Raw genomic sequence first — 27,113 nt, 5'->3', positions numbered from 1 at the left:
GTCGCGAAGTCTTCGAAATTGTATGCGTTTTCTTAATATAGTTCTAGCTGGTTTGAATAAAAAAGGAAATGGAAAATTCTGAGGTGTCGGATAAGGCGACGATCTCGCTGGTCATTAAGACGCCTAATCAGTTTCACGGCGATCAGTTGATCGAGGGAGTGCGCGTGGACTGGACAGTGAAAGACCTCAAATGTCACCTTTCCAAGGTTTATCCCACCAACCCAGGTAGGTCTGGATTGGTTTCTTCTCCTATAGATATCGTGTTACACTTAGAGAACTGTTAGCATTCCTCAACAGACAACACAAAGCCAGTATGGCTGAACGCTACTGGAAATAACATTCATTTGCCCTCTATAAACAAGATGAATTTGCACTCCATAAGTCTCTAGACTGCTTTCATATTGTTAGGTAATTAATAATTTAGAACATTATCCTATGCTGTGTAACTGTTTGCGTGGACACAAATTGAGTAGGTACGTGTGCAAACTTTGATTGTGAAGAGATACACTGAATGCATTTCCTCTAAAAAATGTTTTTACTTCTCCCAAACATAAGATAAATACCATGGTGTAAATGGAGTTTCTAGGCCATGTTTGACATTTGTACTCGTTTTCACACAGCCTGAGAAAGACCAAAGACTCATTTACTCAGGCAAGCTGCTTCAGGACAACCTACTTCTGAGAGATGTTTTCTCAAAGGTGAGGGTCTTTTTAACATCTGTGGGGATGCTTTCTGTTTATTTCAGGGTTTGACAAATGACTCCAACAACAGACCTGTATACAAAGTTTTTAATTATCTTACACTTGTTTGTTTGCTACAGAATTTTATCTTTACCTGCTTGCAACAATGACATTAAAAACCATTCAAATTCCAGCTATTAGTTTACTTATACATACATATATATAATATATTAAACATCCATACACACACACACATATAAAATATGCATAAACATCCATACACACACACACATATAAAATATGTGTATGTGTGTGTGTGTGTGTATTTATATATATATATGTTTGCGTGTGTATATAAATTTGATTTTGCAAAAACAAACTGGATCTGTAATGATCTTGAAACGTATAATTTTTTTATTTTATTAGAAATATAATTTTTAAGTGATTTAAAATAGAAATATTTTATATATATATATATATATATATATATATATATATATATATATATATATATATATATATAATATATATATATATATAATATATATAATTATATACGTCTTGTATATAATTTATTGTATGTATTGTTTCTAATTTTATTTGAAAAATTATATTTTAACTAACTCATTAATTATACATATGGATTTTAGGTTATTAAAAAAAAATAAATGAATTAAATTACAATAGTCTTTATAACCAGTAGCAGCATCCAGAAATAACTACCAGAAACAATTAACCCTTTTTTTGGGGATTGATTATCACTTTTGGCTACATTTAGAGTAGCAATAAAGCATGACCATATTTTTTTGTGACCCTGGAACATAATTCAGGGTTAGAAAAAAAGATTCAGTGTATGTATTCAGTTGTACTGAAAGGCAGGGGTGTTGGCAGAACACTGCTGTTTTTTTTTTCATTGTTTGTCAAAGCAAAAAAAAAAAAAAAAGTAAAATGGGTGGATCCACAAACACCTCCTGTTCTGTATCCTCAGCCTGATCCTCTTACCATGACCTGCTGTAGTCTGTTCGATTTCAAAGCTGTTTAGAGACACTCAGCTGCCTCGCATGTGAGATGTTTATTTGAAAATAGGACATTTATTGTTACATGTTCAAAGCCTGTCACCTGATAGACTTATATGCCATAAAAGTGTGATGCAGGTTTGCACAGAGATCAAAACAAAATGACAGTCACGTGGTTTACCAATCTGTCAAAGCTTTCTCTTTCACAAAATAATGTTTCCCTTGATGTATGTCGTTGCCACATCAAAAAGCACATTACCACATGCTTCTGCCAAAAGTACTAAAAAAACTCAACGTTTTTTTTTATTTTTTAACAGGCTCCTTCAGAGACTAAGCCCACTCTTCACCTGGTGTGTGCTGTGAAACCCCAGCCTGCTGCCCCAACTTGGAGCGAGACCCAAGGTGTGTTATTCCCATCTACTATTTATTTTAGGCTTTTACCAAGTGGCAAGACTTATTAAGTGGTACATGTAAAACAGACATTCTGCTTATTAGTTGTAATGTCCTGAATTTAGCTTCAAGGCAGGATGTTTGATCAGCTTACTGTATGTTCAGTGAAATTGAGATCTGTAGGCCTAATGTCTCTCAAGGGAAGTTTGTGTTCGTTTCAGTTTGGTGGAGATATCACCACGCAGCTGCTTACTTCCTGTTCCTTTCTGCATCCGTGTTTGCATAAACCAAACACTGCAGCAGTTTTCAAATGAAGTTTTCATAGTCTCTTGCACCTGTTCTGGTCTTCTTACTCAAAAATCAAATATGCTTCCTTCTCAAATCTTGGGTGTAGGTGACAACAACACAGCAGCAGAGTTCCCAGCCCTCCCTAACTGCTAGCCAAAGCTCAGAGTCTTCAGGACCATCCGTGGCATCTGTACCCTCCACGGACGGCCTTAGACAGCGAGCTCATGCCGCCTGGCCTGGATCTAGTGTTAATACGTCTATGTGAGTTCCTGTCTTTTCCCTTCAAATTCAAATTCAGCGCAATGAGTATAGAAAGTGTATGCATGTTAATGTGTAAATTGTGTGTAGTGTTTTGTACTAGTTAATCAACGTTTACCTTCGTTTGCAGGCCTTTAACAGCAGCCATGGCCCACCCAGCTTTTCCCACATACTCCCTTTACAGTCCACAACAGCTCCTGTGGTTGCAGCAGATGTATGCCCGCCAGTACTACATGCAATAGTAAGTACACCCTACGTGGACATACTACAGTATAGGGCTGCAGAATTTGGGGGAAAATTGAATGATTTTTCTGATTAAAATTGTGATTTTAAAATGCTTGATTGTAGGGCTTCACAAGTTTTAACTGTATTATTATTACTAAACAAAAAATAAACAGAAAAAGAAATATATTACTATTCTAATATTTCCCTGTAAAATAAAGAGTATTTAAGAAAAATTATATAATAAAATAACTTGATTGTATATATTAACTGTAAAATTAAAAATACTAATATTTTTAGCTTCCAGTTTTTTAACTTAGCTATTTAAATTAAAAACCAATATCATGATTTGGTTTATGATTAATTGTACAGGTCTACTAGAGTATTACACTGGTGTTCATTCTGCGAATGAACTGTCTGACTGTGTTTAATGCTGTGATGTGTCTTTCAGTCACGCTGCCATGGCAGCTGCCACCTCCACTCCAATGGCCGCCCCTGCTTCCTCACTCCCTGTTGGTCCTCATCAAGCTGCTGTACCTGCAGCTCTACCCAATCAAGGCCCCATCAACGACCTGCCAGTTAATCAGAATGCCCCAGCTCCTGCATTCATCAACCCAGAAGGAGCCAATCAGAATCTGCGAATGAATGCACAGGGTGGTCCTGTGATGGAAGACGAGGAGGACATGAACCGCGATTGGCTAGATTGGGTGTACACCGCATCCCGATTGGCTGTCTTCCTGAGCATTGTGTACTTCTATTCCAGCGTGAGCCGCTTCATCCTGGTCATGAGCAGCCTGGTTATTATGTATCTGTAAGTTTAAACTAAACACCAAATGTTTTTTGTAAACAAACTTGTGGTTATGGATTGTGAGTCATTTTTGGGGGATTTGGTAGGTTTGTAATTCACAAAAAATAGCCAGTCAATAAGAGTCATTTGTTTAAGAAATGCACTACACTGGTTCTGCTGTATGTTTTTGACTCACAAAAATTAGCATCTCTTAGAAGTAATTAATTCAGAAATCAGACTATTTGGTTTCGCTGTATGTTTTGTGTCGTGGATTGTGTTGTGCAAATGTGGGATCTGTAAAATGGGTTCTTGATGGAGTCTGTAAAACCATTACACCTCCAGTTATGTAGCTTCACACTCTGAGCCATTTGGCAGCGTACAAACTCACATGCATTCCTGAGCAATGTGAAAGGAATGAGTAGTTTATGCAAGTGGAAATGAGCAGAAGGACAAAGGGTTCTCTCTGATCAGAAAGAAAACATCTGCTTGTATATCACTGCAGATCGGTTGGGGTATTCTGGGATTATTTTTTTAATCTCCAGCTGTTATAAACTGGTTTTCAGACTGGTAAAAATTAACTTCTGCAACTTTATCTCTGCAAAACGTGGCAGTTAGACTGCTCTGTAGACCAGTGCGTGGCGCTCCAGCAATCATTGTGTGACATCCTCCATGTTACAAACCTGACCCAACCTGCCATAAAAACAGTCTGAGCCACCTCTCGTTAGTTAGTAATGTATAAATGAGCAGAGTATATTTTGTGGCATGTTGTCATTTTAATGGAAATGGAGTTCATGGGGGCCTGAATGCCTTTTTGTTGCTATTCTAATGTTTTTTTTTTTTTTCTCTCTCTTTTCAGACACACAGCAGGCTGGTTTCATTTTAGACGGAGACCCAAAGCCAGGCCTCACAATCAGCCAGCACCAGAGGTCATTCAGAACCAACAAAACCAAAATGAGGATAGACATCCAGGACCTGTGAGACATAGTTTATTTTTAAGAAAGCAAATGAGAAAAGAATTAGTTTTACTTGAATAAGTGGAGTGTGTAGGCATATATGTGCTTATTTATTCTCATTTTGTTTTGAAGGTGCCGCCCCCTGCTGAAGTGGAGGGAGCCGGTGTTGTTGAACCCGCCATGACGGCAGTGCCTGTTCCCCCAGTTAGAACACCCATCCTATGGACAGCCTGGGTGTTGTTCAAAGCCTTTTTTGCTTCCCTGATACCTGAGGCCCCACAGGGTGTTGCAAACTGATGCAGAAAAAAATCAGACAAAATTGGACTCCAGAGTCATTGACCATTTAGACTGGACATTATCAACGAAGGCTACAAGTCCTGGAAATGGTAGCACTTTCCAGTCCTTTGACTATGTGACCAACGGTTGCACATTCTGTATAGACGGGCTCTTGGACACGGAGTTGTAAATTTTGCTGGACTTTTTTTACACAGCACTTTAGATAACCGCAACGGCTGAAATCAGTGCTATTGGTCTCCTGGCCTGATCCTCTTATATATAGGCTCCTGTCAACAGGGCTTCATTTTCTTGAAGTGCTCTACTATGAGTGATCCAAGGATTAAATTCATGGGATTATCTTATTAAGGTTCTAGAATGGTTGACAACAAAGGCAATATATTGATTTTGTTCTAAGTGCATGAATAGATGGAGGGTGCTTGGGAGAATGCATTTGTGGCACTTTGAAGCTAATGGTGTTTATACAAGTATAACATGCTTACATGTTCTTTTCTAATTGTGTTCCACCTGAGAAATGTTAATATTTATCAAGGAGGTTTGGTATGAGTTCACGTATTGTGAGCAGAATTTGCAATTCAATGAGCACCGAAGAGTTTGTTGTTGACCTCTGGATGAAAAGAAGGCGAGTGAACCTCACTTTGAATTTTGAATTCTTTACATGAAGGAACTGCACTTTGGTACTTGCAATTGAAATGAACAGAAATTAACAGAGTAATAGTTCTGAGAGACTTAAATATGCTTTTAGTCTGATATTTATCGACACTGTAGCATTGCCATCATTTCATTTTATGGATTACATAGCTTTATTATTAACATTATTAAGATAAGCCTCTTTGTACTTGGAAATGGAAGTGAAAACAAAATAAACACTTTCTTTTGTTCCAATTTCACTTTAAAATTATTTGAAAAGTCTAATATAAATGTGAGTTGAATTCTCTTAGGGTAACTTTTTTCTCACCCATTTTAACTACATTTAAGTTTTTTCTTATTCATTTGTCAGTTTTTTAAATCTTGAGCTTTAAGCTGCCAGTTCATTTAAAGGCACTTTTTAAAATTTTAAGATTTTCAAATGTCATTTACATACCTTAATTGAACTGAAATCATACCAGTGCGATTTCTGTGATGTCACAAAACCTACATAATGCAATTGCAGCCAAATCTGACATCACTCAGCCTTATATTGTGTCAAATATGTAAGTCTTTCTTTAATCTCTGGAACACAAAACAAGGTGTTTTAAAAATTGTCCTGGTCACTTTTTTTCTGTGGTAATAAAATGAATAGAAACAGGAGCGTTCAGGTTTCACAACTGTTTATGGACTTTACAAATCATACATTGCTACTTTTCTCATGAAAATGATAAGTTTGAGCAAAAGCAGAAGTCCATTAGTCTAATTTAAACTCAAAAAGACATTAAGAAATTGAGAAAAAACAAAACAAAAAACAGTGTAGGAACTGTTTGCACTAGGCCTCACAGAAAAAGGAGGCTAAGAGACCAGACAAAACTAACCTGATAAAACCCCAGACTTTATTTCCATAAAAATAGTTACAATTTAGTCAGTTTTTATGATCTCATATAAAGCATAGCATATTTATGTAATACATAAAGATTGTAAAATATAAAAAAGGTTGCAAATGACATTAAGTCATTAGTAAGGAAGTAGCAAAAATATTCAAGTGCATAAAAATAACTGCACACAAGCTAAAATGTCAATTCATGAAAAACAATAAATGAAATGGAGACAAATTTAAATTTAACACCTAAATTATTCCCTTTTCAGCATGCCAGATATCCCAGCATAGAGGGACAGTGATCAATAGGCATTGGGATGATGAAATATAGATTTAGGGGACTCCTGAATTTGTTTACATGTTATGCGGTCCACATCTGTGTTACGTCTTGTATCTTATGACACTCTATTTCCCACATCAACCACCGCTTAGAAATCCATAACCTTTCCACTGGAAAGAGTGAGTTTGAGCTGAAAGAGTATGAAGGAATATAGGCATCCCTATTTCAAACGTGTCTGCTGTATTCAAAGGGACCATCAATTATAGATATGGCAGCTGGCTGTGAGTTTCTATTTATTACCATCAGGTTTCTGCAATAGCGCAGCTGTGGTTTAACCCCATGCTCTACATATGTTTTATATTTCATCTTCTGTTTATGTAGTATGAACTTCAGGTTTCTTCCGGTCAGGCTGTAAAGAAATCACACACTTATATTTCATTTACAGCATCACAATGAAGTTATTTTTCAAAATAAGTCAAAATGGTGACCATTTTTAATGTCTTTGAAAGAAGGTGCTTGGCTTTCTCTCGCTAAAAAAATATTTATTTGATCTGTTTAAATATCTATTTGATCTGTTTGGGTAACAGGGTTGAACAAAAGAGTAAAAAAAAAAAAAAAAACATAAAATGTAATGAGACAATTAAATTATTACAATATTAAAAAATATTACTCTTATTAAAATAATACACTTTAAAAAAATACATTTTAACATGGAATTTGTGCCTCTAACGAGACAAAAATGTGAACCACTTTTTTTCCACAATAGTAAAACCAATGTCAGCTTGCTTCAAATTAACATTGCCATGTTCTTTCTTATACAGACTCGACCTGAAACAGTCAGTGGATTTTACAGTTGAGTCACAAATTGACCTGGTCATCAATTTTTGATTTATATCTAGTTCAAAGTCAATTGTCATTTCCTATGAGTTAATAACACTTCCTGGAGATCAGTTGTCATAATTTCCATCTGTACATGCTCATTTGCAAGAACATTTAAATGACTTTCACTTTGTGTGATTGTGTGCAGGCCTGGCTTGCTGAAAAGAATATTCACAGATTAAACATGACTTTAACAGTGAAGAAAAAAAAAGCAAACAAATAAGCCAAATAATAAAACCTCCCCATATCAAGAAAAAAAATTAGTTTCATTTATATAGTTTATATATATATTATTAATTTAGTTGTCTTTTTGTAGTTTTTCAATAAAAGTTTAGGATCTGTCATTTTAATACATCAAGCAAACTGCACAAAAATGAGAAAATGCTTACTGGCAACTAGCCAAAATAATATATATATATTTTAAGTAATGAACATGTTTTTTGATTTGTTGAACAAGGTACTGAAACACTCATTACAATATTCAAACTGCACAAAGGGGAGGAAATGACTGTAACATTTTATGCTGCCATAGGAACATGCAAATACATTTTTTTCCAGTTGAAGCACACAAACTGTCATTTCAGACAGCACCTGTGTGTTTGTGGGAGTGTGATGACTGTTTACTTTCTCTTCAGTGGCTGTTCTCTGAGGGTCAGATGTTAAAGGTGAGGAGTGTGTCAGTTAGACACTTGTGGACCACCACAGAGGGCACATCTGTCAGAGCTGTGGCTGGAGTTGAGCTCTTACTAGACAGTCAAGACAAGCCAGCTCTTTATTTAGGAACCATTTCCACAAATAATACATTTAGTATTGTGCTTGTAGGATGTGGCAGTTGTTGTAAATGCCTTATATGCAGAGAAGAAACTAATTCTGAAGCTCTCTGCAAAGCAGTACGTTATAAAGGTTATTTAAAAATGAATTCTACAAAATTACATAAAAATTTAAGTTTTATGATTTCAAATTTCAGTGCCTAATTTATTTTTCCCCCCGTTTTGTGACCATCATAGTATTTATTTAACAAAATAATTCACATCAGAAGAACCCACTGAGGTGAGAATAAAATAAATGTCTATTCTGTTCTATTATGTATACATTTATTTTCATAAATGTTATATTACCTCCTCGAAGATGGAGGAGAGCTTGTGAAGTTATCTTCAGGAGGCTGTGGAAAAAATGGGAATCCACCAAGCCATATCATCACAGACATCACACTGTATGCTATAGTAGAGTATCAAAAAGAGTATCATTTTACACTTTGAATGGTTACATTTTTGTTTTATTTCTATAATTGTGCATGTGCAGGGGGACGCTGAATTGACAAACCAAAACCCCAAAAGAACACATAATAAACGCAATTGTAACTGATTGTGTGAATCACAATGATCCAAACCAAAACTGCGAATGACTATATTGTAACTGCAATTGTAACTGATTGTGTGAATCACAATGATCCAGTTTTACGACCTTCAGTAATATGATCTCATATAACTCATATCTCATATCTCCTATATCTCATATGATCAGTATATATATATATGTACACAAAGCAATTTTCCCTTGATGTCCTTATAAGGGGTGCAATGATTTATATCACCACTCTGTGGCGTCGGTGTGCACACCGCAAGCCAGTCAGTGTCCTCAAGTGCCCTCTCTCACGACATGAAATGCGTGTTTTTGAAGCGTCACGGACACTTTGAAATCGACTGTGCAGTCGTCGATAGATTTAAAATGATATTTTGCATTAAATAAAAAAAAAATTAAATTACGTACTAGCGCATTTTAGCGGGTTTGGTTTGATAGTCTCGCGCCCTGGCTCACTGCAGGATGTGTATTTAATACGCGTATAAAGGAAATCGAAACCAAAGTGGGATCCGTAAGTTTCATTTTTCTTCCGTTGACCTGGACCGATGCGGTATGCCTCCAGCGGTGAGTACATCATATGAATTTATGTTATAAACATATAGAACATTTTAAATGCTTCTCCTGAGGTCATATTATGAGCAAAGCACGTTGTTCTTGAGCTCAGCGTTCACACAGTCTCCATGTCTACAGTGGCAATGTCGTTCCCTGCAGGTCACTAAATGGGCACGAGCTGCTACGTATTTACTAAAACAGCTAATTATTCTATTATAGTTTTGTAATTAAGGGCATAGACAGAAACCTTTTGAGCAAAACTTTTGCATGAGTTACATATTCTTTATATGGAGAACATAACTTTGAAATATCATTGATAAACATAAGTGCCATCCTGAAAGGACCCTGCAAGCATGTCCTTGTTGGGCCCATGCTGGCTTTTTGCGGGCACAGTGGGCTAGGGCCACACCACACCAAATCTAAACATGCCCACTGGGGGCTTGTCCAGGCGAGGCCCACAGCTTTGTGCTCACCGCAGCCTCTCTGTGAAGCAGCCCACACTATGGAAATGCCCACATTAAGACATGAGCTTGTTAATAAGAATTTTGAGGGCAGTTTTCTTCCTTACCACTAGTGATGTTAGGGTGTTTAGGTTTCCTAAAGTAAAGTCATGTGGTAGAGAGAGTTAGCAATAGCAAGCACAGCAGCAGCAGCAGCACACATTGTGCTGTTTCCTGGGTGGGAAATGTGTCATTTCAAGCCCAGTCTAAAGGAGTTGTTTTTTTTTTTGTTTTTAAAGTGAACATTGCTGATGTTTTTTTTTTTTCAGAGATGGCACATGTATGTTTGGTTCGCTGTGATTTTGCCAAGTAAGACATGCTCCTGGATCAACATCTTTTGATGATCCTGGATCAACATTATTGTCCAAAAATATAGACTTACCCAATCGCTACCCCTAAACCTAACCCTGCCCATAATTTATTCCTAAAATCAGTGTGAAATAATAGCTGATTAACAAGTGTGTAGAAACACCTAACCCTGATTGTAAGCCTAAAATAGATATATCCTGAAAAGTCTCAATTCTGATTGGTTGCTTGCGATGTTGTTCCAGGATCAACAAGGATGTTGATCCAGGAACATGTTGTACTTGGTGAAATCACGCTCACCGTATGTATGTATGGCCTATGTTTGGATTGATGCTAAGAGTTTAAGACAGTGTATTTGTATGCATTTTAGAAGGATTCTTTATTGGTGAGGACACCACATCATGGTCCAGTTTGAATTTGGATTAAAAGTTATTTTTGACGTGAAACCATAGTCTGGAGTATTTTTGATTGGTCCTGGTTAGGAAGAGTCTGGTGTTTAAGAGCTGTGGCTTGTTTTCATTACAAGATGTTGGATTATTAATTTGCAATCAGCCAACTTCATCTACGGACAGTGTTTAGAAATTGATGCACTACAGATAAGACTTTCACACCCATCAACTTTAACATGACGAAATTCAACAATCTTACATTGCTTTTGTGTGTGTGTGTGTACTTTGGTGTATTTACATTTTTGGCTATATGTAGCTGTATTGACCAGAATTGAATGTTTTCTATTTTGTATTTAATAAATCCATTTATTAAAAACCCCTACAACTTCTACAAAAAATACACAATATATACATTAACTACATCCATTCAACATCCATAACAAATGTATAATAACATTGTTTTTCCCAAAGACTTAAGTTATAGTAGCTGAAAAGTATTTAAAGTGAAACAGATGTAGTAAGTATTGTGTGATGTAAAAAGTTCTACAAAGCAAAATTAAGGAGTCTTTGTTTATTGATTCTGATTTTCCCCCAGCTAATGGATGAGAATGGACATGTTGGACTGGTCAGGGGACATCCTGGCACTGGTGGCCCAGGAGGCCAGTGCACTGGTGGACTTGCTCTGCAAACAAAACAGTGGCGTTCTGGATCGGATCATTGCCTTAGTGGAACCTAAAACACTGGATCAGATACAGTCATTGACCAACAACAGAGACCGTGTCTCAGCCATTGTAGATTACTTCAAGAACTCAGACCAGAAATTATGTATATGGTTTCTTTCCACTGTATGTCAGTACTGTGACAACATTCCCTTTCTTCTTGAAACTACACTGGTGTCCATAGCAGGATACACATCTGGTAAGTCATGTTCTGCACTTTTTTTTGTTATACAGCAGCTTTTCCCTCTTCATACTGCATTAAATACTGTAATTAATGTTAAAGCATAATTTTAATATTAATTATAATTTAATTTAACAACATAATCTACAGTTTTTACTATGATAGTTTTACATTTCAACAAATAATTTGTAAAAAGTGTTGAAGTGAAAATATCCTGTAGATGTTGAAAAAAATAAGTTATTTAAAACATGAATGTTATTGAATTCTGGGTTATAATTATTCAGGCATTTTTTCGTTTTCTATGCTTTTAAGGAACAAACTTCAATCATACATGTGAGACTGATTCTTCACCATCACAACATGCGAAACGTCCACGGCTAGGTATGTTTTATTCTTAAAGGGACACACCCATTTTGAAGTTTGGATTCATTGTGAAAGCAATCGCTCTGAGCAACCCAGCTGTTAAATTTGTTTCAGCTTGGATGACAGCAACCAATTGGCTATTCAACAAGAAAAGCTGCATTTCTACAATTTCTTATTTTAATCCAAACAAAATAATTAACATATTTCCCGTATTTTATAGTATATAACAAAACATCAAACCAAGTGTCACAAGAAATATAGCATAAACCCCCAAAAAATCAGTTTCTGATTAAGAAAGGCAAAATCTGAAAATGAAAATTAGTTCTTAGAGAAGGTCTAGCATCATTTATTTCCAGATGGCACATGGTTAATTATTTTATTTTTAAAATATTAAAATACATAGTTTTTTAAAAGTGACCTTATTTGAGGCTTTTGTATGAACTGTAATTTAATTTCATGATAAAACTCAACAATGCTTTGATTTTCTTACCTAGATCATTTACAGAGCTACACAGATGCTCTTAAATCCATGATAATGCAAAAACACGAGTCAGTGGCACAAGCTGTAGTAAAAAACATCCATCTGGAGGACACATGGGTGTATTTAAGACACAAGAACCCTCCACGAGGGAAAGACAGGACCATCCAGCCTCAAGCCACTCTAGACAACCATGAAGGAGAAGAGTCAGAGCATAAAGTGTCTGTTGAGTCTCTTTTGAAAACCACCAGCAGGGTTGTCATGCTGCTGGGCCAGGCTGGATCTGGTAAGACCCTGCTGGTTCACTGCCTCGGCCGTGACTGGGCTGAAGGCTCCTTCCCGTCTATGCACCTGCTGTTCCTGCTGGAGTTCCGGCAGCTTAATCTTATCTCACGTAATCTCTCCTTGAAAGAACTGCTCTTTCTCTTCTATCCTGCTTCTGGTGATATTGAGGAACAAAGTGACGCAGTGTTTGCATTCATCCTCTCCAACCCTGAGAAGGTCTGCTTCATATTTGATGGGTATGATGAGTTTCGTGGCAAACTTACGCATCCTGAAAAGCTGGAGAGCATCATGGACCCAAACAAACCTCTTCCAATGATAGATCTCCTCTCAGGACTGTGTAGTCGTAAATTCCTTCCAGATTGCACTGTGTTGGTCACCTGTAGACCACGAGATGTGACTGACATGTTTGGAATCCCTGGTTTCATTACCTGTGAGCTTCAGGGGTTTGACCGATTGGGTGTGAAGGAATACGCTGAACAGTACTTTCATAAAAAAGGAGAAGAACTCAAAAAGAAGGCTGTAAACTTGTTGATGGACAACCGACACCTCTTGTCAATGTCTCACGTACCCGGACTCTGTCATATTTGCTGTGTATGTATAGATCATCTGTTCTCCAGTGATGGATATGATCTACAGCTACCAGCTTCCTTAACCCAAATCTACATGCAGATCCTCTTGGCGTTCCTCAAACGCATCGATGGAGGTGTGGTGTCTGGTACATCTCCACTGCAGAGATACAGAACTAAAATTGTTGAGATTAGCCTGTTGGCTCTCAAAGGACTGGAGGAAAGCACTATAGTCTTCATGGACACAGATGTGTCTCCAGAACTCCAGGATTTTGGCATCAAAAGTGGGATACTGACTATTTTGAAACGGACTCATGAGGATGGATCTTCAGGATATGGTTTCACCTTCATGCACCTTAAAATGCAGGAGTTTCTCGCTGCTCTCCACCTCATGACCAATCAGAACATCACTGAGAGTCAACTTAAGAAGAAGCTTAACTTGAAAACCCGCTGGACCACCAAGATTGATCCAAAATCCATCTTTACAGACTCTCTCCATCTTTATGTATGTGGACTTGCAGCGGAGGCCTGCACATCCAATTTGGTCCAGTTTAAAGGGACAGAGGGCGCCACGGCTTGGGTACAAAAACGCCAAGCTGCCGTCCGTAATTTTTTGCTGGGTTTAGCAGGAAGTACCAGTCAAACAGGCCCCAAAAATTGTGGAGCTGTGTCGATGTGCTCATGAGACACAAGATGCTAAGTTGGCAAGAGCTATTGGTTCGAGACCGCAGTTTGAACTGCGAAATATCAGACTCAATGCTGTTGACATGGATTCCTTAGCATTTGTGACAGCGGCTGCTGATCAGAATGTATGTCTAGACATTGGTGGCTGTTCAGTTGACCTGGATTGTTTGGAAATCCTTCCTAGTTTCAAGAATGTGGATCATCTCATGTGAGTTTCCATAAATTTCTCTTTTATGAACAAATACTTTATGTATGTCATGATATGTGTAGAAAATTTCAGCCCATGGCAGCTTCAATTACTCATGCATGCTATAACTAAATGCTAATTAATCTGTATTGGGTGTTATATATATTTTTAATTGTGTGTGTGCTCATTTATCCTATTTTTACATTTAGATGACCTTTGCTGTCCTCTAATTCTCACCTAAGTTAATTTTTAAAAACTCATATATTATAAATATTTTAAAAAACACTGTTAAATGTAATGTTTAGCGAATCTCGAAATGAATATCCATTTTCCATACCGCTGCCTAAACTTTCATTTTAAAGCGATAGTGTTTTATTTTAAATTAATTTAGACAAAATAGTATAGATTTTTAATGACAGTCATTTTTCGAACATCAGCCATAACATAAATAATTATCAATTTGTGGATTTCTGCCAGAATTTTAACTGTAATACATGATTTTGGTGAAATTTCTCCACGTTTTGACATGTATTAATTGTAGTCTGAGTTGTATTTTCTTTTACCTTGTTTAGTTTTGTTCATGGCGTCTGCTAAATGATTAAATGTAAATGTTTAGGTTGTAGTTACGTTGTAGTCTTTAATCTGGACTTGTTGATGTATTCAACTTAAAATATATATTTCATTCAAGTTTCCGTAGCCGGAAATATGATGACAAGTTTGCAGAGGCTTTGTGTGGTATCCTGTCTCAACTTCAGGCTTTGCGGCAATTAGAGTAAGTCTTTGATCCAACAAAGTCTGTTGTGTCCTTTAAGCATTTTGTCACAATATTCCCTTGCAATGTGTTTTGCACTGGTTTATGTTTGTCTCTGATTAACAGTTTTATCAGTGGTGGTCTCACTGATGTTGGAGCTGCTAAACTTGCCAGGGCTTTGAAGGACTGTCCACATATCACTCACCTAAAGTAATATGATTTGTTATGGAATGCACTTCATAGATTCATAGAAATTTCAAGCATTCTAGTGATTTGGCCTAACATAATTGTTTAAAGTATTCAGATACATTTCTGGTAAATTAATGGACACACTGTTTGTTTTCAAAAAGGTTACAGTAGGTGGTCTTGATGATCTGTCATGCGTGTCTGTCTGTGTCAATCAGTGTGTTCTGTTTATCTGACAGTGTCAGTGATAACTCTTTGAAAGATGAAGGTATAAGAGAGATTGCAGAAACACTATCTAGACTGCCTAACATTTCCTCTGTTTTGTAAGTAGTGTGTTTTACATTTAAAAAACCTGGCGATCAGCTTTCTTTCATTTATTTAGATATTTATTGCTTAAAAAACTCAATATTAGTATATATTAAGTCTGGTGCATTCTTACAATTTTACTCAGGATGGGGAAGAACAGCATCTCCACAGATGGAATCCTCACACTCATCGAGATAATGGCTGCTTGCACCTCTGTTCAGGAAGTCCATGTTGAGTATGTTGACTTGTTGATTTGTCAATAAGATTTTTGACACATAAATATGACCTTAAAATTGTAATGTTTATATACTATTAAGTAAAAAGAATATTAACTTCTCCATGTTTTTACTTGTATTTATTGTAGTCTGAGTTGTATTTTCTTTTAGCTTGTGTAGTTTTGTTCATGTTTTTTTAAGGGATGAGGACATGTCACATGACCTGCCCATTTAGCTCCATTTCCATGGGATGTTCACAGTTGTTTGATTCTATACAGGGGCAATAAAGAGATCAGCCTTTCCTTCTCACAAAGCTCTGACACAGTCTGGTGAGTGCTGATTTGTTAGAATGCTATTAGAAGGGTAATACCCCATAACTCCAAATAATGTATTTTATATTTCTATTGTGGTTACTTTGTCTCTGCAATGTGCAGTTGGTCAGGTATTGCTGTGCAATGCTCTATGCCTTCAAAGTGATCAAGTATGATAGATGTTAGATGATAGATAATGTGTATGGACTTTTTTATTTGGTGGTAAGTCTATAGCTTTCACCCTGATTGAGTCCAGTCTACACTCTACAGTGACTGCACAGTTTGGTGGTCACTCAGAGCAATAAATAAAATACAACAAAACATTTGAATATAATGAAACAACAAAACATTTTTTCTCACTTTCTCTTCCTTAGTGACAACACAGACTTGAATAACACAGAAGAACCAAAGACTGTAACGTAAGTTCTGAATCCTTTAACATATTATTATTAATTTTTTTAGATAAAGGAAAACAAATTAATCATTAGTTAAAAAGCCGTAAAGTTAACACTGAACTTTAGACTTTATGAATTCATTATAAATATAAAAAATATGAATTCATTTAAAGGACAGAGTCAGAGATTTGGTGGAAAAGAGTAGTAGGCTTGGCAAAAGTTATGCAGTTGCTGTCAAATCATTGCTTGTATTCAAGACGGCACAGAAAAAAGACAAATGTAATGCAAAACACACAAAAATAGCTATCTTGAATATTTATTTATCAAAAAGTTATTTTAATCAGGGATAAAATGTGAAAGGCCATTCTCAGACATTCTGTCAGTATGTAAAATACCATAATTGGCAGCAGTTGAATAAAGCATATAGCTTTTTTTATATTTAAAAATAAAATTTAATGGCATGTCATTACCATTGTTTCAGTGGGTAATATTTTCCAAACCACACATTCTGAACTGACAGAAATTACATGTTTAATTGTTTCTTTATAGGTTAAAGCAATGTAACATCAATGTTACCAATGTCGTCAGCCTGTGTAATAAACTCAGGGTTTTTTCCTACATTACCCTTCTAGAGTAAGTATCAAAATGCATCATAAATCTCACCTTCTACATTCAAAAGTCAATAACCTCACAGCAGATTGAGTTGATACTCCCACAATTCTTCATGTAAGTAGGCAGCAAATGCAACATTTTTTTATCATCTCTCAGTTTGTCCAACAACTCACTGGGTAACAAGGGGCTAAAGAAGATTCTGGACCTTCTGCCTAAGCTAGGAATGATTCAGCAGATCAAGTAGGACAGTGTTTCCTCTGCAACTTCATTTGTTCTTGAGAGTTAGTCAGTGTTAACCAGTGTTGCTTGTGCAAAATAACTTCCCCATATACTTGAAGTGCATTTCTGTTTTCAAAAGAGTGTATATGCTATATGTTTTTTCTGAACACTCACACAGTGTCAGTGAAAATGGTGTTGATATGGATGGTGTGGTGATGCTTGCTTCTGCCCTCTGTAACCAGAAGAACCTGAGGAGAGTGGATGCAAGGTAACTACCTTGTCAAAATCAGCATGGAGTTATTAACCATTTTACTGCCTGTCTGAAAATGCTGTGCTTTTTCTCACCAGTGAAAACGGAAAGAAAAAGTTGGTTATTTTGTTTGACACCAGCAGACGGTACTGAAACAGTTGCAGACATTTCTGCTTAATATATAAAATAGTGAATATGTAAATGTTGGTTTTGAATAACAAATGTGCTTTATGAATGCAGACATAATTCAAGACAGCTGACGCCAAATGAAACTGGGATACATGTGCATAAAAAACTCGGGTACATCTCTCAGTTGTATTCAGTACATTGATTTAGCAGTGATCATTCAATAATTTGTTATTCATGTTTATTTGTATAGCACATTTCAAGAAACACATCGTTACAAAGCAGTTTCATAGAAAATAAATGTTTCTACATTACAGTTAAGATTCATTTATGTGCTTTCGTCTTTCTAGTTTAACCCAAAGTGATGTCAAACCTGTCTACATGACCAAGCTGTGTAAGCAACTGGTAAAATGTGAAAACCTACTGGACATTGAGTATGTAGCTCTTCTGCAATTCTCTAGGGTAGATGAAAGATGTATCATCTGTATTCAGCTCGTCCTCAATGTTTATTTGTAATACAGGTTTTCCCATCTAAAATTATCAAATGAGTCTGTTGAGAAGTTGATGTTGATCCTTCCTGAAATGTCTTCTCTTCAACTACTGAAGTAAGTGGTCATAACCGTCTGGTTCGTGCAGCACAGCTGTGGATGTATCTCTATCATAAATTACCTATGACTATATGACTATGATATGACTATTCATCCATGGTGACCTTGTTTTACAGCCTAAGTCATGTCGACCTGTCTACAAATGGGGCTTTGTTATTGATCAGATCTCTTGCTGACTGTCAGCGTGTCACAGCTGTAGAACTAAGGTATCTTACTTTAGTTCATGTCAGATATTAAAATAGGGTTAACTTTCCTAAATATTACTTTTAAAATCACAAATATTGATTTTAACATGATTCTCAGGCACCAGGCAGAAGCATTCATCAAGTTTGTTCCTGAAAAAGCAGAGGCAGCAATTTGCAAGTAAGTAATGTTAGCTCACCAATCTATATTGTGGCTGCACGATTATGGCAAAAATAATACTTCTTAGTTATTTAGATTTATATCAAGATAGTTATGAAATGGTCAATTTTCTCTTAGCAGCATGATGCTCTGTTTTTATTTATTTTTATAATTTTATAATTACTTCAGTGCATGCCCACTGACTGCTCTGCATTCTTGTGAAGATTCTTTGAAGCGGTTTACACTGTACAACAAAATCTCTCTATTATATTGGTTCTACACCTTGCTGGCTTTAATGAGAGCATTCATGAGAGTGCAGAACTTAGCCAGTGAACTCGTGCTAACAAAACTCTGCATTTGAGTGGTATTAGATGGATTTCTCCTTCCTCTTATTGAACTAATCAAATATGCATGCAACATACATGTTTGTAATGGTCAACGCTGGTCAAAGGTGTTGTTGTTGTTAACTTAAACTATTATAAATTATTTTCAGTAACTGAAATAAAGCTGAAATAAAATAAAATAAAAATATTAGATGAAAAACCTAACCTAAATGAAATTAGAAATGTAGAAATACTAAACTTATTAAAACTAAAACTGAAATAAAAATAAATTAAAGCTAAATAGAAATATAAAAAATTCCAAAAACTAATAAAAATGACAAAACACGTAACAAAATGACTTAACATAAAATTAAAATAAAATATGAAAATAAAAATTCAAAATATTAATAAATACTCTAACAGGATATATAGCAATTAATGCTAAAATAACACTGTCTTTGGTGCAGTATGTCTTAAATTGAATTCTGTAATGCTGAATCACTGTAATAGATTATTTCTTGATTAATTTTTTCACCCTTGTCAGCACCAAGAGCCTTGTGGGCAGTGCGCTTCAGGTTGTCCCGAGTTTGAGTCCCAGCTCACGGACCTTTCCCTATCCCCCCCCCCCACTTCACTTTCTGTCCCTATTCTGTCTTATCGAAAATAAAGGCCAAAACACAAAAAACATACCTTTAAAAAAACATTTTTTCACCCTAGCGCTTTTTAGAAAATTGGAGGTTTTGACTTTTTCTGTGATGTTAACAGGCTCACAGAGTATAAACTCTGCAAAAGCAACGTTGAGAAGCTCTCAAGGATACTGGAGAACTGTCCTCACCTATCTGAACTGGAGTAAGTGTTCCTCTGTTCTTTTACCTCCATTTTCTTATTTTAATAGAACTCAGTACATTTTACTGTACTGTTATCACAAACAGTTCATTTTTATTTCTTTCTCCACTGTAGTTTGTCTCATAACCTTCTCCGTGATGAAGGGGTGAAATGTTTTGTTGATTATTTGCCCAAACTAAAGATTTCCAGTTCAGTGAGGTAAGAGTTTAGTGACAGATGTAGAGTTTGCTTGTAATTGAAATTATGGATTCATTTACCTTGTAAGGTTTACTTATTGTGCTCCTTTGCAGCCTCAGTGGCAACCGAATGACTCAAGTGGGGGCACTGCATCTGGTTGACTCAATGAATACTTGTGAGAAAGTTATTGCTGTTGAAGTCAGGTAACGCTAATTCATTATCACTTCCATTCATTCCTTGCTTTTCATTGACATGAACAATGATTGGCTTTCGTATTACATGTGTGTTTACTTGATTGTCTGTTTAAGTCTGAAGGTATATGCTTTTCTAATCTTTAGTCTTGGAGTGGAAGATCAGTCTCTGATTAAGTTTGTGCAGGAACATGTCAATGGCAAAACTCTTCCCAGAATACATGTGAGGTAAACAAACAATCAGAGAGTCACGCATATAATATGATTCATTCACTCAACTCAAAAGTGAAAGTAGTTTGGTGGTTAGCTTCCTCTTATAGTTGGTCTTGACTACAGGCTAAGGGAGTGCAGTTTTGAGGTGATACACTTGAAGAAGCTTGTGGAAATATTGAACAGATGCCCTAGACTACTTACATTAGAGTGAGTATTTGAGCATAGTGCTTTTTGTGTATTTTTCACATTTCTTAACTATTGAAACTCAATATTATTATTTTCTAGACTAATCTCCTTATAAATAGAGATAATGAGTACTGTCATTGTTTTCAGGGACTTGCAAACTGTACATATGTTAACATCATGACTATGTAAAAAAAAAAAAAGACTATTTTACATGACTTTTTCTTTTTTTCTTTTTTTATTGTTGCTCTTTTCTTTAGATTGTCTTCTAATTCACTACACAGTCAAGGCCTTTTCTCTTTACTGGACAGCCTGGTTGAGCTGTCCACAATCCAAACTGTGAAGTAAGATTTTAAAAAGATTGTTTATTTTTAAAGACTGTTCTCACAGACTTAGTATCTATTTCAAAAATTCTCATGCATTTCTTGAATATTTTTTTAAAATGGCATATTTGGCACAATTTTAATGCGGTTTCCTATTCCTCTCAGATTAAGAAAATAATGGTCTGAGTTCTGAGCAGATTGAGTATTTTATTAAACAGTTCAGTAGCTGTCACCAACACAGAGACTTCAGGTAAGAAATGAACAAAACATCTGTTTATTAAGAGGGTTTCTTCAACTTCTGGCATTTTAACCTTTTAAAATATGTATTTCGTTATAGATTTTGAATTTTTTACCCTTGTCTCAGACCCAGACTATCAGTTTAAGAATAGAAAGATTCCACTATAAAATTATGATAAATATTTTCAAAAATAATATAACTAATAAAATGATAACCTAAACAAAGTGTGTAATAAACATTTCAGTATTTTTTATGTGAATTGATTTACATCAGTTTTTCACAAATTATGACCATCCCTCATGCATCATTTGCATCACGACTATTTTTTTCAATAGTTACTGCACTTGTTTACCAAAAGAAACATGTCTCATGTCTGAGACAACAGTGATATATCAGACATATAGAATATAAAGCAAAAATCAAGGTCTGGTAAATATGGTAAAAAGTGTAATTGAATGTAATTGTTTTTATTTATATATATATATATATATATTATATATATATATATGAAAAAATATATATATATATATATAATATAAATCTTCAGCTCCTAAGTGCCTTAAGTTGAAAAAAACAACAAAAGACAGATGTAATCATGGTGTTTTTTTCTGTGATTAGTTGAGGATAATAATGTGTTTGGAATGTCTTTATTAGGATTGAAGAGCCGTGGCTGACAGGAAATGCTGTTGTCAGTCTCATTGCCAAATGCCTCAATCTGCAGCCACACATCAAAGAAATCAGGTGCGGCTCTTAGGCAATAAGACACATCACCCAAAAATGAAAATTCTGTCATCATTTACTCACCCTCATGTCGTTCCAAACCTGTATGAGTTGCTTTCTTATGTTGAACATAAAAGAAGATATTTTGAAGATTGCTGGTAATCAAAAAGTTGGTGGTTGCCATTGACTTCCATAGTATTTTTTTTCCTACTATGGAAGTCAGTGTCAACCACCACCAAAGATTGAAAACAGACACATGTTAGTAAAAAGTGATTACGTAAAACTTTTAGAACAAAATATTACTCTAGAGATGAAAAAACATCTTTTACCCAATATTTGCAGGGTCAGCCATGCATCCATAAACATCATAACAGAGGGCAATTCAAGTCTCAGCTCCACTTTTATGTAAGTTCATATATTTTTTATGCTCATAGAATATGGAGTGCTATAAATATTGTGAATAAATATGATTTACAATATTACATATGCAAAGCTAATTTGGACCTTTTTCTTTCTGACAGAGATCATCCTGAAAAGTTCTCACCTGCTCTGAAGTCCATCAGGTGTGTTGGTATTTTGTTTGATTGTAAGCTTGTTGTTTGTTTTGTGCTTTTATTGACTCTTATTTTTATGTGCTATTCTCTGTATTTGATGTACAACACCACTTTTGTCACATTCTTTAGCTTTGATGACTGTGACATAGATGGACAGCATCTTGCTCCTCTGACACTTCCCTTTCAGAAATGCCATGCCTTGCAGGATTTAAGGTGAGTCAATGAGACTTTATGCTTATTTTGGTATATTAGATGGTTTTTTTTTCTGTTTGAATTCTGCTTACGTCATTTTATCTCCAGATTCTCTCAGCTCAGAGTGGACAGAAATAGTGCAGATTTTTTTTCTGCGGTCATTCCATTTTTACAGAATCTCAGGAACCTTACGTAAGTTTTTCAAAATTAAGAACAGATAGTCATCTTTATTTTATATGTGTAGGTGTTTCTTTTAAACATGCTTTTTACATAATGTCTAACAGTGAACATACATGCATCATGGGGCATTTGTTATTTTGCTACCACAGTGTCATTTCCTCATCTCAAATAATATATTGTGTGATAGAAATAGCAGTGGTGGGAATTAAATGTTAACATTTTTGTGATAAAATGTCCAGCTGTTTTTGTTGCTTGGGCTGATTCCATAGCATCTTTGGATCTTAAATACACACAGTTAGATCTTCTTTTTTTTCATACTATTTGCATAATTTGACAAAAATAAAGCTTAATAGGAAATTAAGTATGATTAAAAAGTCTGCTCACAAGTGATATTGATTTACCTTTATTTTCTTCATCATTATGTGTTTTCCATATTTTTTTCCTTCATGCTCTTCACTGACACTAGTAAGCAAGTACACTAACTTTTGAGAAAACAATTTTTTTTTTACATGGAATATCTGTATTTTTTAGTCTTGATTTGAAAGGTGCAGATGAGGATGTGTTGGAAAAACTTGCTGAAGCTTTACCAAACACACCAGCATTTGAGAGTTTGAGGTGTGTTATCTTTCTCATTATCCTTCTGTCCAAGTAAAGTTGAACTTTGCACTGAAAAAGTGGTCCTTACAGCGAATATAATTATGTGTAATTTCCATCTGTCAGTTTATTTACCTTTTCCTTCCCATGCATTTCAACATTTCCCTTTGCCTTCGATTTTCCAGTTTGTCCCAGTTTGTTTTAGGTGACCGTGGAGCTGCAGTACTTGGGAGAGCACTTCAAAGTGTGCCAAATCTAAAGTCGATCAAGTAAGTGTCTGATTTTCTTCATTATTTCTCAGTGCAGCAGAGTGCAACATTGCTGATTGGCCGAGATCTTTTTGTCCAGTCTGTACCAGTGCTCTGGTTGGACAGCAAGCTCGAGGGCGTGACCTGGTCAGAGGTCTGGTGCAGTGCGTCTTGCTGGCAGAGATACGGTAACACGTGTTGTAGTCTCAGCTTTTCAAACACTGTACTCTTGAATTTAAGAAATGTGGCTAGTTTATAATGCATTCACAGTCTTGACAGAATATGCTATATTCAATACTATTCTCAATGATAGACTGGACTCTGTGGTACTTGATGAGGAGGGTATAACCATCCTAGCTCAAGGTTTCAGCCATTTGGCCTCACTTAGAAGGCTCAGGTAAGGTTTTACACCCTGAAATGTTCATTGTAGATTTAGCAAACACTCAATAAGCTAGTGTACTCACCTGAGTATTTTATTTCTACTTTGATTGGTTATTCTCCTCAGCTTGAACAACATTAGAGTGGTGACATCAGAGACGTTTGTGAATGGCACTGGCATACTTTGTCTTCTGACCTCTTTTAAGGATTTTAGACGGATGGAAAAGATTGAGTAAGTATTATGGTCATTAAAAAGCACATGCACATAAATGCTAAGGGTTTGGAAATATGTGAACATTTTTATGCCGTTTACAGGTTGGAAAGTTGGCGAATGGGAGATGGTGGTACTTATGAGCTTGTGAATTACATTCCTTTGTGGACTGAACTGGTAAAATAAGGTATAGGCAACTGCATTGAGCATGAGAATAAAACTATTCCTTACCTGAATACTGCTTGAGCACAACTTATGAGGCTTATGATATAGCGCCCTCTAGTGGAGACATGATGGAAATATATTATGCAAAGTTGTCAATGTTTATTTAATATTTACAAAATAGTTTGAGGTCAGTAAGATTTTATTTATTTATTTATTTTGTAAGAAATGTGGAAGTTGTCATCACAAAAAAATAAATTACACATTGATATATATATATATCCCTTCGTAAATTATATTACCATAGAAGACTGTTATTTTAAATTGTAATAATATTTTACAAAATCACTGTTTATTAATTTTTTGATCAAGCGAATGCAGCCTTGGTGTGCGTAGGAGAGTTCTTTTAAAAACATTAGGAAGACATACTGACCCCATACTTTTTTGCATGGTAGTGTTTTATTGTCTAGATTTGTTACTGCAGTAACATCATCTGAAGCATTGCATCATTATTCATTTTCCTTGATTAACTTTTTGCAGTCTGGTCAGACAACACAATGTGACTGACCAGGCTGGAGAGAAGCTACTGGCCGCACTATCCCACTGCAGAGTTCTTCAGAAACTACAGTAAATCATTTATTTTATTAATTAATGTGTGATTTTACTTGCAAAATCAATAGCTGACCATTCTTCATCATTTTGTTGTCCCAGGCTGTCCAACAAACCGGCTTGGTCAGGCATGTGCTGCTAAACTAGCTCAAGTCCTTCCGTTACTGCCCCAACTTACATAACTCAAGTAAGTCCTGTGTACTGTGGTCTTCACAGTCAATAATTACAGAATGAATTTTAGATGAAACTATTGCTTTGAAAAGATGTCACTTACAGGGAATATAATGGGGTTTTTTTTTACATAGTTTGTCAGAGAATCAGTTTGGCCCACATGGATCCTTGGCTCTTTGTGAAGGTCTGATGAGCATGAAGGCACTAAAAATACTACAGTAAGACACTAAATACATTACAGAAACGCATATATGAAGTGAAATGTATGGATTTGTTGCATCACATGCACTACTGTTCAAAAGTTTGGGGTCAGTATGTTTTTTTGTTTGTTTGTTTTTTAAAGATATTCATGCTTCAACACAGCAAGGATGCATAAACTTGATAGCATAAAAATGGCAGTAAAAACATTCATACAGTATGTTATTGTGATATTTCTATTCATCAAAGATTCTTGAAAATTATATATTAAGGTTTCCAAAACAAAAATTAAGCAGCAGAACTGCTTTCAAAATTGATAATAATAAGAAATGTTTCTTTAACACCAAATCAGCATATTAGAATGATAATGGATAATGTGACACTGAAGACTGGAGTAATGATGCTGAAAAATCATTTTTGCCATCACAGAATAAATTGCATTTTAAAAAAAAATAAAAAAAAAAAAAGACATCTAAAATAAAATATAATGGTATTTCACAATATTAATGCTTTATTGTATTTTTGTTTAAATAAATGCAGCCTTAGTGAGCATAAGAGGTTTATTTAGAAAACATATGTAAACCAATGTTACTATTTGTCTCTCAGTTTGACTTCGATTGGGAGTTCAGATCTCGTTGGTGTGGCCTCCTCCCTCAAACACTGTCCATCCATAGAGGACATCAGGTGGGATAAGACATTTTCAGACTTCTTTTAATGCTGCAGTTGGACTGATGAATGCATTGTCCCGGTCCCTGTGTTTGTGTGTGTTTGCAAAGCTGCCATTAGTTTTATGATATTATGTCTTCATCAGCTTGTCATGGAATGGATGTGGTGACAGCCTGGCAGAGACAACTGGCTGAGATTTTACCCCTATGTACGAAGCTGAAAAGACTTTAGTAAGTACTTGAGTGCTTGCTGTGAAGGTTTAGCTATTAGTGCGATTACAAAATGCTGATGTCATTAAAACTAATGATTGCAGCCTGGAAGCCAATAATATAACTACAGCAGGAGCCACAGTGATAGCCAAATGCCTCCCATCATGCCCCTCCATTGAAGTAATAAGGTATGACTTAGCACATACACTCTTGATCAGAAAATTAGTGATTAATAAGAATAGTAGAACTGCTTGACATGCACATAAAAAGTTGAGCTTCTCTTTATTTTACACAGACTCTGGAGGAACCCGATTGCCAAAGAAGATGAGAATCTGAAAGATCAGAGACTGAATTTTTCATCATTTTAATAATTTTAATCATTTATGTTTTCATTTTTTTTTTTCTTTGTAAATAATATTGTTGTAGTACTGTTACTGGATTGCAATATTGAGTTATTTAATCAGGGAACACATTACCTTATTAGAGCAATTCATTACACCAAAGTGACCAAACAACACAGTTTCCAGTTGTTCAGGGACTTGAATCAATTAATGTCCATCTAATGGTAACAGTAGGCTCTGTTTAATAAAGAGAAAGAGCAGGTCACACATGCTATGGCATAAAAAAAATAAAAAGATCAGTTGGATTACCTTAACAAGAGATTTACATTTTCTGTGGATTTTCTAAATTGGAAGAATATAGAAAACAATGAAAATGTGACTAATTAGCACAGGCAACTGTCTTGTACAGTTCAGCACACTCATGCTCTTTGCTTATGCACTGACATAAGAGCACCAGACCTCCATTAGGGGCATTTTTATGCACTGATCAACCCTGGACCACCCACATTTTGTGTTCTTTTGTTTAAATTACGTATTTATTTCTGTATTTACTTGGATCTATTCAAACTGTTAGCTATAATTATTTATTTTATTTACATTTTAGTTATGTGCTTTACCACTCTGTGTTATCTGTAAGGCAAAATTGCCTACTGCATTGCTTGTGTCACTGTTAAATGCACAAACATCCTCTCTGATAGCTGCACTGATAATTTGCATTCTAGTTCATCTACTGAGT

The 27,113-nt window shown here is 35.6% G+C and overlaps 1 protein-coding gene and 1 pseudogene across 1 annotated transcript; both read left to right on the top strand.

The window, feature by feature from the left end:
• The first annotated feature begins 29 nt into the window (after positions 1–29).
• Positions 30–5,773, top strand: LOC122148595 (annotated as a pseudogene).
• Positions 5,774–9,167: 3,394 nt separating this feature from the next.
• Positions 9,168–26,512, top strand: LOC109109945 (protein NLRC5-like). Its single transcript, XM_042775352.1, is given in 49 exon segments — positions 9,168–9,483; positions 11,262–11,584; positions 11,879–11,947; positions 12,424–13,907; positions 13,909–14,150; positions 14,818–14,901; positions 15,007–15,090; positions 15,306–15,389; positions 15,518–15,607; positions 15,866–15,916; positions 16,273–16,317; positions 16,843–16,926; positions 17,062–17,145; positions 17,303–17,392; positions 17,473–17,520; positions 17,615–17,674; positions 17,851–17,934; positions 18,022–18,105; positions 18,225–18,314; positions 18,412–18,471; positions 19,539–19,622; positions 19,734–19,817; positions 19,910–19,999; positions 20,135–20,215; positions 20,324–20,407; positions 20,644–20,727; positions 20,774–20,778; positions 20,878–20,956; positions 21,599–21,685; positions 22,007–22,069; positions 22,186–22,227; positions 22,348–22,431; positions 22,519–22,602; positions 23,122–23,205; positions 23,370–23,453; positions 23,533–23,560; positions 23,562–23,620; positions 23,746–23,829; positions 23,938–24,042; positions 24,126–24,208; positions 24,565–24,571; positions 24,733–24,809; positions 24,895–24,979; positions 25,098–25,181; positions 25,768–25,845; positions 25,973–26,012; positions 26,014–26,057; positions 26,141–26,224; positions 26,332–26,512. Coding segments are annotated over 48 exon segments (5,283 nt in total). The 5' UTR covers positions 9,168–9,483; positions 11,262–11,268; the 3' UTR covers positions 26,405–26,512.
• Positions 26,513–27,113: the final 601 nt, after the last annotated feature.

The sequence above is a fragment of the Cyprinus carpio genome, chromosome A18 (genome assembly GCF_018340385.1).
Source record: "Cyprinus carpio isolate SPL01 chromosome A18, ASM1834038v1, whole genome shotgun sequence".
NCBI lineage: Eukaryota > Metazoa > Chordata > Actinopteri > Cypriniformes > Cyprinidae > Cyprinus > Cyprinus carpio.
The sequence above is the reverse complement of the archived record's forward strand: the minus strand, read 5'-3'. Positions and strand labels throughout refer to the sequence as shown.